General features: G+C 42.0%; 1 protein-coding gene across 5 annotated transcripts in view; it reads right to left on the bottom strand.

Annotated features, from left to right (window-relative positions):
- The window catches only part of YTHDC2 (YTH N6-methyladenosine RNA binding protein C2), a 1,035,502-nt gene that overhangs the window by 532,660 nt on the left and 488,464 nt on the right, over window positions 1–14,378 (bottom strand). For all 5 annotated transcript variants that reach the window (XM_078675531.1, XM_078675532.1, XM_078675530.1 and 2 more), the window contains 3 exons: window positions 13,819–13,915; window positions 13,642–13,729; window positions 13,473–13,553 (listed from right to left, as the gene is read on the bottom strand). In XM_078675531.1, the coding sequence (XP_078531657.1) occupies window positions 13,473–13,553; window positions 13,642–13,729; window positions 13,819–13,915 (266 nt within the window). The remainder of the gene's footprint in view (window positions 1–13,472; window positions 13,554–13,641; window positions 13,730–13,818; window positions 13,916–14,378) is intronic.

Raw genomic sequence — 14,378 nt, forward strand, 5'->3', positions numbered from 1 at the left:
AAACTTGCTATTTCCTCAAAGCATCCACACTTCTATTCCTACTCTTAGATTACTACTTTAGGGTGCCGTGGACTGATTAGTCACAGATAACGAATTAAGTGTTACTTCTCCTGAGGCTTGAGTCAGGAGACATTGAGGCACTTTTGCTAGTTTTGCATTGTTTATGTATTTTGCACATTTTACAAATATATGACATTTAAAACTTTAGCGATTTTAAAATCGACTGTTTTATCTCCTTTTAGCATACCTTTTGTTTTATTGTTGCGCACTGGGGACTGAAGCTCTGTTGGAACCAGTTCAGACTCGCATTGAGTTTCGCGGGGGCCGCCATCTTGGGGATACGACGGTTGGGGGACTAGGCATTTCCCTGAATATTACATAAGTAGAGAGGCTGGTGCGAGCGCGCAGCGGGCGCGCCAAAGGCAAGCCCGTCTGTTCTTGGCCCACGCTCAGCGCCAGGACCTGTCAGCCCTTCATCCGTAAGTCCTTCATCCGTAAATACTCTAGATCAACCTTGTTAGGATTTAATATGGTGGGTAAGGGTATGGTCTGCCTGTGTCTCTCTTTTAATTCAAGGCCTTCACCTCTTTCAGCGGCCTGTCCCAATTGTAAAATGACCCTACCCAGTACCCAATATCAGACCATTAGGTCTGCTGATGATAAAAGGACAGTGACATCAGGGTTTGAAACTCAAGTGTTCAAATGTATATTGCTTAATGCAAGGTCCTTAGTTAAGCACAGCAAGGAGTGTACAACGCTTATCGAGGAAAGGGACATAAAGATGGCTTTTATTGCAGAAGCATGGACTGACAAAGCTTCTGGCCCGGACTTAGTGAAAGCCACCCCACTAGGGTTTTTATGCCATACTTTAAATAGGCCTATCAGGAAAGGAGGGGATTGGCAGTGATCTACCATTGACCTATCAAGGCAGTATTGCAGTCCGCCTCCAACTCAGCTTGTGAGGCTTTGTCTTTTAATTTTAGCTTATCCCACTATCATACCTTTGAAGGTATCTTATTGTATAGACCACCAGGAGCTAGGAACCCCTTGCAGTATCCTTTGGAAATTTACTGGAAGAGGGCCTTTGCACTGACGCCTATACTATTATGGGAGACTTTAACTACTATCTGGAAGCTCCTTCTGAACCAGATACAGCGACTCTGATCGACATGATGAACAGCGCTGACCTTAGGCAGCACGTAATTGGTCCGACTCATGTGGCAGGACATACCCTGGATGGTATCTTTTCTAACCACCCTGGTCTTCTGTTCACTGGTTTTTTACCTCTCGTGCCGACTGACCATGCTGCTGTTCAATTTGAGTGGACTCTCACGGTTCAGCGAGCTAGCGAGAAACGTCCGAAAGGACAGATAGAAATTAGAGCCTGGAATAAGGTTGAGGGGACCGTTCTACAAGAACTCCTTACTACCACGGCGGTCCAAATGCCTTAGGGAGTGGAGGACGCTACCACTGCATAAGCCTGTTGTAAAATAGCTCAAGTAAAAACTCTCTTCCCCAAAAGATTACAACCCTCCGCTCCATGGTTTAAGGAAGAATTAAGAAATCAAAAACTCATATGCAAGCACCTAGAGCGGAGCTGGAGGAAAGTCTACAAAGAAACAGAGAAAAGGCTATATAAAAACAGCCTTCAGAGTTATAAACAACTCCTTTTTTCCGCTAAACAAAAGTTCTACACAACCCTAATTGATTTAGAGAAAAACTCGACGAAAGAGCTTTTTAAAACGGTATCAAGCCTGGCCTCTCTTGGCCCTGCTAAAGTTCTGTCGAGTCAGGAACTATGTGAAGATATCGCTAAGTTCTTTTTGAATAAAGTGGAGTTTGTGCCATTGTCCTCTAATTTTATGTTATGTTATGTTAGGTGGGATTTGTAAAGCGCGCCGACACCATGGGTTTCCTGGCGCTGTAGGACAGAGGTGGGGCTGAGGGCAAAGAGGAAGGTTTTGAGCAGCTTCCTGAAATGAAGGAGGGAGCTACTGGATTTGATGGTCAGGGGAAGAGGATTCCAGAATTTGGGGGCCAGGAGGGCGAACCGACGGCCACCGAATTTGTTGGTTTTGGTTTTGGGGACATTGTTAAGCTCCTTATGGCAGCAAAATCGGGGTCGACCTATGATCCATGCTCGATCGCTGTGGTCAAATTGGCCCCAGGTCCGGTTGCCCTATCACTGTCATCTATCCATAATGTCATGTTTGAAACAGGCCAGTTCCCTAAACTCTGGAAGGTTGCCTCAATTCTGCCCCTTCTAAAGAAGCCTAGCCTGGACCCTAAGGATCCAAATAACTTTCGCCCGATTTACCGTCATCCACTTCCAGCAAAACTGATTGGAAAAACCATGAATCGACAAATTAGTGCCTTTTTAGGCGAAACACAAGCCTTGGATTCTACCCAATATGGCTTTAGAGAGGGACATAGTACTGAGTCAGCTCTCATCAAGGCCGCAGAGGAGATTAGGGAAGCCGTAGATCTGGGTGGCAAGACAGCTTTGATCCTACTGGATTTGTCTGCGGCCTTTGATACGGTCCATCATGACATCCTGATGGATCATCTAAAGGCATATGGGATCCAAGCTAAAGCATGGGATCTTGTAAAATCCTTCTTAACAGACAGAGTACAAATTGTATCTCTGGGTGAATACCAGACTAAACCTTTTGCACTGCCCTGTGGCGTCCCGCAAGGGACCTCACTGAGCCCTACCCTTTTTAACGTGTATGTCTCATCATTGGCCCCTCTTATTAGTGCTTTTGGGTTTGATCACACCTCATACGTAGATGACACCCAAATCATGGTGTGTCTGCTTCCAGGTCAGGAGGTGGGATTGGACAAACGCTTCCAAGACTGTATGGAATCAGTCAGGAGATGGATGTCCGAAAATTACCTAAAACTTAATTCAGGCAAAAAAAGTCATACTGTTTGGGAATTATACTAACTTTTGGACCCCAAATTAGTGGCCGGACTCTATGGGCACTCTCCCTACGCCTTCAAAAAAAGTTAAAAACTTAGGAGTAATAGTGGATGGGAGACTTACCTTTGGTGACCAAGTAAATGCAATGGCATCAACAACAGTGTATGTTCTTACAACAGTCAAGTAAATATTGCCGTTTTTACCACCCGTTAGCCGGCAAACAGAGGTCACAGCATTGTTCATATCAAGGCTGGATTATTGCAACAGTCTCTATTTAAACATTCAAAAAAAAGATTCATGAATAAACTCCAGCTGCTGCAAAATGCAGCCGCTTACTGGTACGTCCAAGTTCTCCTCAATCTCTAAAGAAATTTAAAAAATTGCACTGGCTCCCGTTGAGGAATCGAGTGCGTTTCAACTCCCACTGCATGGTTTTTAAAGCTCTTCAAGGCATAGGACCCGACCATTTGAAACATCAGTATTCAATGGTATACACCGAAAAGAACTCTTTGCTCGCTGGGAGCCAAGTTGGTCACAGTGCCATCCACCAAAAAAGTATTGTGGGGTGGTAGGAGTTTTGCTTTCTGTGCGACAAAAGCCTGGAATGACCTTCCGTTTCACCCAAGAAATGCCACTGATCTTTTGGCATTCAGGAAGGGACTAAAAACCTGGCTTTTTGATAAGTAAAACTCCTTTCTTCCGTTTTTGCTTAGAGGAGAAGAGACTAGCGCCAGGAAACCCTTGGGTAACCGCTGCGCTTTAAACAAATCTATAACATAACATAACATAACAAGATGTGTGAAGTACAGAAAGTTTTATTAAAGTTCATAAATGAGGATTCTTCTCCAATCATTCTGTAAGTTTACATCCACAATTATCATTTTTGCCCAAATTGCACTATTTTTATCACAGTCTCTATTATAGCCACTGTCTCTGACCTAGGTTCTGTTCCATTGCCCTGGGATCTATGCCTCCTTTATATCAGGCTTTCCCAAAATATTGGACGGTTTTAATTTTCCCTCTTTCTGCAGGCAATGACCTCCTAGCGTCTCAATCCCAGGTGGAGCAAGAGTTCAGGAAGCATTTTCTACAGGGAAACCTCAGCTCAATGGCAATTTCACAACTGTTCCTGGGGTGGGAAAGTTGTGAAGCTAATTACTGGTTCTGCAAGGAACTTGACCATTGTAACATACAGAAACCAGTCTAAAAGGCTAGAATATTACAACGTGCTGTGGTTAACATGAAATTATACTCACCACTAGTGTAGTAGGCTACTAGATTCCACCCACAACTGCAAGGAGGCTCAATATGATCTCTTTGATACCTTTGTATAAGTCTATAGGAGAGGGGAGGATTAGGGGAAGATGGAGTGCATCCTGGAGGGCTGGGAGGGGGTCCATCAATTTCCATATTGAGGATAGTGTTTCCTTTTCTCTAGTTATATCACAACATGTGATTCATTCATTGTTGGGCAACAGATACTTTCCTAGCCTTAAAGAGGACACTGAACAATAATATTCACTCCCAGTAATTAAAGCCTCCTTCATTTTAATCTGCTTTAAATGGAAGTGGATTACTGAAAATAAAAATATCAAGCGGAGTTGCTTTAAACCATTCAATTCTCATGTTGTTGTGTCGCCTATGCCCTTAAAAAGAGAAACAACATGTGACCCAATCTCTAGTCCAGGAAGCCTGTTGCCACCAGCCACATTTTAATTTCTGGATCTTGTCTAAGCGACCAAGCCAGCCGGCTGTCCCCTGACCCTTGCCCACCTCAAATCTTCAAAAGCATTCTACTATCAACCTCAGCACCCATCCCAGTCATTACACTCATCAAAGACTTAACAGGGGTTTTCTGAGAAAACTTTAAAAAAGGGATAATTATGCCCATTAGTAAAAAAGAAGCCTAACCTGGACAATCAAGACCCCAACAACTACGGACCCGTAGCAAATGGGCCATTCCTGAGAAAACTTATTAAAAGAGCAGAATTCGCCAAGCTATCACAATTCATTAAGGACAATTTCATACTTTCAGACTTTCAAACCAGAGTACATCCAGGAAGAGGCACTGAATAGGCCCTAATCTTATCTAGGATGAAAAAAAACACAGGAGACAAAACAGGTTGCTGCCCTTCTTCTCTTGGACCTTTCAGCTGCCTTTGACACAGAGGATCATGGCACACTATTCCAAAGACTTAAAGAAGCAGAGACAAAGGAAGCACAATCTTCCACAGGATGTACTCAAAAGATAACATAAGCAGGCTGAGTACTGTGTTCAACAACCGTGGCAGAGGGGGGGTAACTAATTGGATGGATGGCTAGGAAGAGAGCTTTCATGTACTGTTTGATGAGCCTTTGGGAGAAGCACGTTCAGCGAAAACAATTCCTGAACCTTGATATCGCTGCCAAATAGACCCTGTCCAGGGCATACCTTAGCCCTCCCCACACCAGGTGAAGTAGGTATGGCAGAATCTGATGTGGATAAAGGCTTTCACCCTTGCACCATGAGATAAAAAACTTCAACTTGACATTGTGAGTTTTGGTCATACAGGGGGTGAGAACCTCAGCCAATATTACTCTGTAGTCTTTTGCAATATCCAAATGACTAACTCTAGGTGGAAGATGTGTGGCGCAGTGACCAGGGCGACTTACTTCGGAACCCGGTTCGATTCCCAGCGGCAGATCAGTCCAGCACCATGTGACTCTGGGCAATAGCTCGCTTAATCTTCCCAACGGCCCCCAGCACCTTGACACCTTCCGGTAATTGTTTGCGCTTTATAAATACTGGACATTTACATTTAGGTGACAGGAACTAGGATGTTAGCTTCAGAGACTTCAAGTCGTTGTGTCAAACCGGTCTGTTGTGTCTGGAGAGAAGATTGGAATGGAATTTCAGCGCAGTAGGTTAGTGTCAGTACAGGTGGATTATCAGTGTATCACAAATGGCAGTGGCCATGTAGCATGCATGAGTATCAATGTTTAGAACAACAACTTGGCCTTCTGTAGAGTATTCTAGATAAGGAGAAACGGTAGAAAGGTAAATATCTTTGACCATGTCATCGATAAGGCATAGCCCATCGAGACCGGTTGACAGTGCCTGCTTGCATTTTTTGTCCTGACAAATGCCAAATAGATCTCTAAGTTGGGGTTACCCCAATCTTTAACATTTGTTGAAGCTGATCTTGCTGAAGTCCTATTTGTGGCTCTTTACCAAAGAGGCTGAAGGGATCTGCCTGCTCATTCTGGTTCTCTGGCAGATGTTCAGCTTGAAGCCTACACCCATTCATAGGGCAAAGTCTCAAATTAACTTTAGTGGGGGAGTATGAGGTCTCCATTACACATCCTCCTGATCCACCATCATGGGAAAGCATCTCCCATTCCTCTTCTGCGTCTTGGTCAATATCATGTGGTTCATTTTCTCCCAAGTTCAGACTGGACACATCTTTAGGTAAAAGGGTTGAGGTGGAGTTAGCGGAGGTGGTGGCATCAGGGATTGCATCTCAAGCAGCACTGGTGATGGTGTCTAGAGAGGAACCACAAAATAGTTCTGCAGTTGTGGGACCAATATCTAGAAGGCCTTCATAATTTGTTGCTAAGACCCAAGCAATTTCGCAGAGGCTAGTATTATAAATGGTTCCTGTTAATTGCGCCTGAGTTTGTAGCAGTGCTTATATCTACAACGCCATCCTTCTGAAGGTACATATTGCGATGAGGCATACTTGTCATAGCCCTGCTGCAGTATGCCAGCCCCTCTGGAATATTCTAGTCAATAAACCCTTGTTTTCCTCTCCTACAAGCTCAAACTCAATTGTATACTGAGCATTCAGTTCCGTCACACTGTAGGATGTATCAGACAGCTGCCCCTGGTCAGTGGTGTCAGCTTTTAAATCAGGGTCCCAGATATAATCTGGCAGCTAAATTGAGACCCTGAGCAGTGACGTCTGGAGCCATGAGAATCATAGAGGACCCTCAAGAGATGTTGGAATGCTGATGTTCTGCTGCAGGGTTGTTGATGTGTGACTGTTGACCAATGAAGATTATGCTGATGATAATGGTGTCTTCATGATCACTGACGGAACGGGTCATCATTGGTCAAGTTCTCAACAAAGAGGTCATAAGGATTAAAGAGGCTATTATCATTTGTGCCACTGCTGACAGTGAGTTGGGTATCGACGATACTGTCTTCTTCATGATCAACAGGTGGCCTCCTGGTAACAATAGTTTGTGGGTGAATTGACAGAGCTTGTGAGGAGGTGATTTTCACACTCTTACGCAGAGTGTTCATACGTTTTTCAATGGTCTCTTGGTGGAAAATGTTGTCTTCTTTTATTTTTTTAGGGGAAACAGCCTAAATCACACAGTCAGAACAAGAAGGGGCTGAACAACGCAGGCGTAACCACGGACGTCTAAACCACGCATATGCCTATACCACGCATATGCGTGGTTTAGACGTCAGTGGTAGTTAGCGCTCTAGACCGCAGGTGGAGGAGATCTGGGTGGAGAGTCAGAAGTGAGTTCCTGCCTGGACGAGGAACTTGGGGAGTACGATTTTCTTACTTTTTAAACTTTTTTGGGACTGGGAGGCCGTTTTTAGGGGTCAGGGTTGGGGGTTGGATAGTAGGGATAGGGTATTTTCTACGTCTTAGGGTCGGGTTGCGGCTGGTATGCAGTTTTAGGGTTTAGGGAGGGGGCTGTGGTGTTTTTAGTTATAGGGTGAAGGTTTTAGAGCTCAGGGCAGAGAGGGGGTAATCAGGCTCAAGTTCTGGGTGAAGGACTAAGGGCTTAGGGGCAGTGGGTAGCAGGTAGAGGCTGGGGTGTTTTTTAGTTATAGGGTGAAAGTTTTAGGGCTCAGCGCAGGGGGTTCAGGGTCGAGTTATAGGGTGAAGGATTCAGGGCTATGGGGCAGGGGGTCGGGTAGAATTCAAATATGGGGTTGGGATTTAGGGCTCAGGACGCGGAGGGGCTGGGGTGTTTTAAGGGCTAGGGTGGGCTTCATATTTAGGGCTGGGGACTGCTTTTAAGATTCAGGGCAGAGGGGGCTGGGGTGGTTTTAGGGCTGGGGTTGTAAGTCGGGACAGGTGGGTAGGTTTTAGGGCATAGATCAGGGCAAGAGCAGAACCTTTACCATGCATATGCCTTTACCAAATATGTAACTACAACCAAATGTATTGTACAGGCATGCATGGTTTAAGACGCGGTCGTTGTTAAGACCACGTTGTAGAGCCACGCATGGTTTGGGATAGCAAGGTTGGAACATACAACCATTTTGTAAAGGCAGAAAAGGGAGCTTCTTTTGGGAAATCCAGCTCGGAGAATTCTAGGTGGTTACTTTTTTACACCACCTTTGTCACAGAATAAGCACAGAGCTCAGATTCTTCTCCGACAAGAGAGAATCCAATTTTTTGGGTAGAATTCCTTGTCCTCTTCTGAAGAAAATAAGATTATTATCCTTTCCTGACATTAAGGACTTTTAAGGGAAATGTCTTACACAGCGGCACAAATTAAGCTTAGGGTATACGCATGAATGGTACTGAATGTGCGGATAATCAGCATAGATCTAGAACACAAGAGGAACACATTTTGAAGAGAGACCTCTTCTCTTTATCTGCTGTGGTGACAGGTGGATTTCCTTATTTGGGCTAGGGGCTGTCAAATAACCCCAGAAACAACTCACAGGTAAATGTAGGTGATATTACAACCGGTTGTGTTCCAGGAGGAGGGAAGATAAAGACTGAGGAGATTCTGTGAAAACTAGCAAATATGGGTCTACCAGACCAGCAGTCTCTTTAAGCACTCTCTCACACAGGATGTGCAGTTAAAATATGAGCTGTGGTGGCCTCCAGTTGTGCCACAACAAACTTCAAAGCTGAATGCCTGACAACTTCCTGATGTTGAATGCACAATATATAGAATTCTTCTTCCTTCCTGACAAATTCAAATGCAAAACTGACCATTGTCTGCTGAAGAAACTAAGGGTCAAAGGCTTTATTGCCTACCTTTTGCCAATAGTAAAATCTTCAGAGGACTGAGCACTAATCCCACATATAAATAAACTGTCCCAATCAACTAGTTTCTATATACATTCTCTAAAGATAATAAAAAACGTTCTCTCTGAAACTCAACTTAAAAAAGCTCTCAAGCCATAATAATCTCTTGACTTGCCTGAAGAATTGGCATAACAGGAATCTCACCCTTCAAATTCCCACCGAAAAAGGTAGTCTTCCACTCTTCCACTCCATGACTAAAATGATTTCAGGCAAGTATAAATTCCTTGACTCTGCAAGAGCGTCACTGGCTACCACTGGAAGCAAGAATCAAGTTCAAAATTGGATGGCTGACTTATAAGGCCACTCCTTTGAAAAACCTTAATACCTGGCCAACCTACTGACCATCTGGTGGTGGAATAAGCCTAAAAAGTAAAACGTCTTTGCAACCTCAGACTTTGAAATTCAGAACACCCCAAGCTTTAAAACAATCCTTCAGGGAGCAGCAACCAGCACCTGGAACTCTCTTGCTATACTTTTGTTTACACTATCCACACACTTTTCATTCAGAAAGGGCCTAAACACGAAAGTATTCAAATTAATGTAGATTATTGCTGTTTTAAGGTCAGAATGGTGTCTTTGCTCACCCTTCCCTCAGTTATCTGCTTCGTATCCCATTGCTTTAAAATCTGCCCTCAAAAAATCAATCTCCCTGTCTACTGAATATTGACTGGAGGAATGTAAATAGTTGCAATTCTGCACATCGAGATAATACCATATGGTACAGTTTATTTGTGAAAAAAAGCCAAAAACAGTGTTACAAGGCTGCTTCTTTGCTTATGTGCTAGGTTTTGTGATGTGAAAGGTGAAAGCTTTGCTATTGGCTCACATTTGATATTCTACTTCTATACAAACTGCATATTTTTCCACTCCTCAACATTAAAAAAACAACATGCCAATGAATAAGCCACATTGATTATCATGATCTTAGGGAAAGGTAAATGCAATGAGGAGTTGTTTGGCAATACCTTACTGAACTGAGGTCAGCTTACCCAGAACCAGACTATATATTCTTATTACAGTACAGAGCAAGGATCAGACATATCATTTGGTACAGAACCATATCAACTGGAAGGCGGATTATTGCTGACTTTAATACAGAGAAAGGGATAGCACAAAGGTATTGGTGACAGGCCTCAAACCATACATTAAAGGCAAACAATGGGTGAGTACACTGGATTTACTTAATACAAAAAAGGGAGACAAAAATAATCATGATGGGCCTGATTCACAAAGGTAAATCCCACTTTTGAGTAGGTTTACTACTTTTTGGCTACTAACAAGTGTAAAGTTACTCCAAACGTATAGGTTACCTTTCTGGATAGCCCCTCCAGTTTGTGACCAGCCCCTTCAGTTTGTTGGAGACATGTAAATTACACCTTTGGAGTAAATGTACACTACGATTTTGAGTACATCCAAAAAGTAGTAAACTTATTCAAAAGTGTAAATTACCCTAAAGTGTAAGTTACCTTTGTGAATCAGGTCCTATGTGTTTTTTCGTACAGCACTTTTCTTCCTCATTTATACAGTTATCAGCAGACCGTATTAAAATTCCTTGTAGCCTGTAGCCACCATGTTTTGGTCATCAAAAACCTGTTCAGTTACATTTAGTTGTGGACAGTTACTTTCCTCATATCCTTCTTGCATATAATGCATCTGTAAACCTAGCAAGTCTCTTGTTGTGATTATGTATCAATTTCTTTTAAATTGCAAGTTCCCACCAGGAATCATTGCTTGCTGGCGGTGGTCTAGTTAGGATCCACCCGCATGATCTGGGAGGGTAGCAGATTATGCCATGTGTGTCATAACTCGGATATGTGTGGCTGTTACCCAATTACCTTTTGTAAATCATTTGCTGTTCTTTATATAATGGTACCCAAAAAAGGTTGATATATGTTTTCACATAGATGTATTGTTAAACAATTGAAGCATGGATCGGAAGAGCACAAACAGCCATCTATTCAAAAGTTAGTCAGATGATGTAATCATGTGGGCATCTGAGGACTGTGGGCAATGGAATGGTCAAAAGAAGAGAGCAGCATGGTCTCTTCTAATCCAACACCATGTTCGGTGCACCCACCATTTATAAAATGGATGTCAACAAAAACATCTTACATATTGCTGACACATTTTTAGGTCCGGTGTTTGCGACAGCTTTAACCCCTTTGTCAAGCCATTGATTTTAAAAGAAATCATACCCAATACAAATACACAGACGGGCTTTTGGTTAGCAGGCTTCATCCATTGGTCTGTTGAATTGTCATTCACTTTTTGCTACTGCCCACCACAACATACAGATTGGCGCAATGGGTCAGCCCAATTTACTCATTGGTTCCCTTCACTTTGAATTTATTTATTTTAGCAACTTGTAAAGCGCACAAATACCCATAGGTGTCTCGGCGCTATACGCTGAAAGGGTAAACAAAAGCTGGTGAGAAGCGTATTGCTTGAAGAGCCACATTTTTATTTGTTTTCTAAAAGATAGCAGTGTGGGACTAGCCTTCATCTGCAAGGGAAGAGAGTTCCACAGTTTGACTGTGGAAGCTACAAAGCTTCTGTCACCCCAACTGGCTTTCTTGGTTCTAGGGACTGATGGAGCGAGATAGAGAATAATATTTTATTCCAACTCGTGAAGTCACACTTCCATAACATAAAATAATCCTATATATATGATTTGTAGTGTTTTTGTACTAAAACAACCTAGATTAAACTTTGCCACATGGGGAAACTAATATATGTGCTCATAAATGTGCATTACATGTTGCATCTTTTTGTTCGTGCAAAATAATAAAATAATTTGTCGTTTTCTGTCATGTTATAACTAACTGCAGCTGAATTTAAAAGTGGCATGTGCTTATTTTGCTTTCCTTGTCTATGTGGTGTCACTCTATTCTCTATAGGTGCATAAAGAACCCTGCTGGATTTCATGAAGACTGGTAGATATAAAATGCTGCTATATGTGTTTGCTTTTGCTAGGTAACATTAGACTAATGGATGGGTTGGTTAATTAATTAGCAGACAAGGGGTGGAAACAGAATGAATAATATTTCTTTCATTAATTCTTTTCTTGTGTTTGTTTATATAATAGTTTTACAAATGAAGCTTAGAGATGGCTGCAGAAAAATAATACACATTTAAAAGTAGCGCAAGAGAGGTGGCGCAGAAAAGTGACGCTTTTTGAAAAGAGGCCTATTGATGAAAATGGCACAGAGAAAATAATTCTGAAGAGGATGGAAAAAGCCTCTGAGCTTTTATTTTGAAAGGTTTTGGAATGAACTGCTAAAAAGATGGTTCTGTGGAGAAATTTGCAAACAGGCTACGTGAATTCAGAGCGGACAAACTCAAGGTTAAAAGGAAGAGACGTGATAGATATGCATTGCTTGAAACCTCTTTCAATACAAATTGTAGCAGCCTGAGGAAATGCTGCCAAGACTTCTACATGAACAATGAACTGGTAAATTTGCCCGGGCATGTGAGAAGGAGGTGTCTCAGTTTACTGTGGCACGAGGTGGCTCAGCCAATGGAGGACTAGAATTCGTCTGCTGGAATGTGAAAAATAGTTAGCTCAGCTTATTTTAGGGTATAAGAATAGCTTCAGAGAACAGAGAGTGGGCTTACGCTCGAGAATTCTGGAGGACGTGTTATGCTGATGGACTTTACACGTGAGGAAAGGTGTTTTTATTAATTACTTTATTTCTAGGTGATGAGGGTAGAGACAAAGAGATAGTTAGGTTTGGAAATGCTTAAAATTATTTATTCCTGCTAATGAATAATAATTCTTGATTTATGCTCTTTTTATTAATTCTGAATAAACCTCTCTTTATGACATTTTCTAATGCTTGTTTAATAAAATTCCAAAACCTGAGTTTTTCTAGATGTGTTTAAATAAAACTTTCTAAAATGACAAGCTGGTCTTGATTATTGTAGATAGTTTATAGTTCAAAAACAAACATATTAGATCCATTCGCCTCATGTTTCAGCTGCTCTGTTGTTTCTTATGGGCCTGGTTTTGATTGGTAAGTGTGGTAGTAGATAGTGACGTCATTTATAAAGAATTTCTGTTGGAGCGCTGGAACAGGACAACCATAAGTTTAGCGTCTTCTGAGTGGAAAATGACTAGTAAAAAAGCCACAACAGTGAATGTAATTATAATGTAACATTTTTATTGCACTCAGAAAGTGGCTAAATTTAAGTGATGGCCTGCTTTTTTACTGTAATAAACAATATACAAAACAAAAATACACAAATATTAATTGCAGCTGCTTAGCAAGGTCAGACCAGTTGTCTTTGCCAAGGCTTCTTTCAAACCTGTTGGGCATGATCATTGACTTCAAACTATTGTGTATGCAATGCCTACATAAAGGATAACTTACTGTTAGCGTTCAGCATTTTCTCGCTGGAATACACATTATTCAATGCAGTACCATCACTAATTGTCATGGTGGAATGGACTTTACACAAAAAAGCACTTTATAAAAATATGAAGCCAATGGGTCCAAACCTACCTCTTTCACCTTGCCTGAATCAATAACAAATATAACATCATTGACTGTAATGCTCGTTTCGGCAATATTTGTAGAAAGAATCTGAAATACAAAAGCAAATAAATAAGTGCTCTCATTTAAGAGTACTAAAACACGTTAAACAGAAGATGATGTAACACTGGATACTTGCTATTTTACGAATGCCCATAGGGGGGTTCTTCAGCACCTTCTTCTGGTCGGATGTTTGCATGTTGGAGTGAAGCATAAAGACCTGATACCTGTGTGCAAACCAGAATCGTATTTAAAAGGAGTTGTTAAATCTAAAAGATAATAAGGCAGGCATCAGCAGCTTTGACAAATGCGTTACCTATGTGCGTTATCTGCAAACCGCTTGTCATCAAACAAGATACGGTCCCGGAGTCCAACAATTTCATCGTATCCAGGCAGGAAAATCAAAATTGCCCCTCAAGACAAAAAAAGTAAAAGAGACACACAGTAAGTAGAAGCGAGCAAAGTGAGAGCAGCATGTTAGAAAACAGTGCGCCCACCAAATGCCAACTCACTCTCCAATATCCTTTCTTAACATTTCATCAAGATACCGTCAGTAACAAAAGAGGTTCTCATTCAGAGCGAGCATCAGTTACTTGCCTGATGGTACCTGCCTGTTTCTTGCAAAGAAAATCTTGATATTTTAATGTTTTCCTTCTCACTTAACACCAACAGCAGATGAGAACACTGGAGCCTTTGCTCTGCAGATGCGGCCTATGTAGTAGTAACAGGCATACTGCTGCTTCTACTCTGGTGTCGGTGCTGTCGCTCAAAGCAACAACATCGCTTAGTAAAACTTGCATCACTCTTATTATTATGTCACTGAAGTAACAGAACATTCAGAGCACACTCAGAAATAATGGAGAAACGAGGGGCCGA

The sequence above is a fragment of the Lissotriton helveticus genome, chromosome 2_1 (genome assembly GCF_964261635.1).
Source record: "Lissotriton helveticus chromosome 2_1, aLisHel1.1, whole genome shotgun sequence".
NCBI lineage: Eukaryota > Metazoa > Chordata > Amphibia > Caudata > Salamandridae > Lissotriton > Lissotriton helveticus.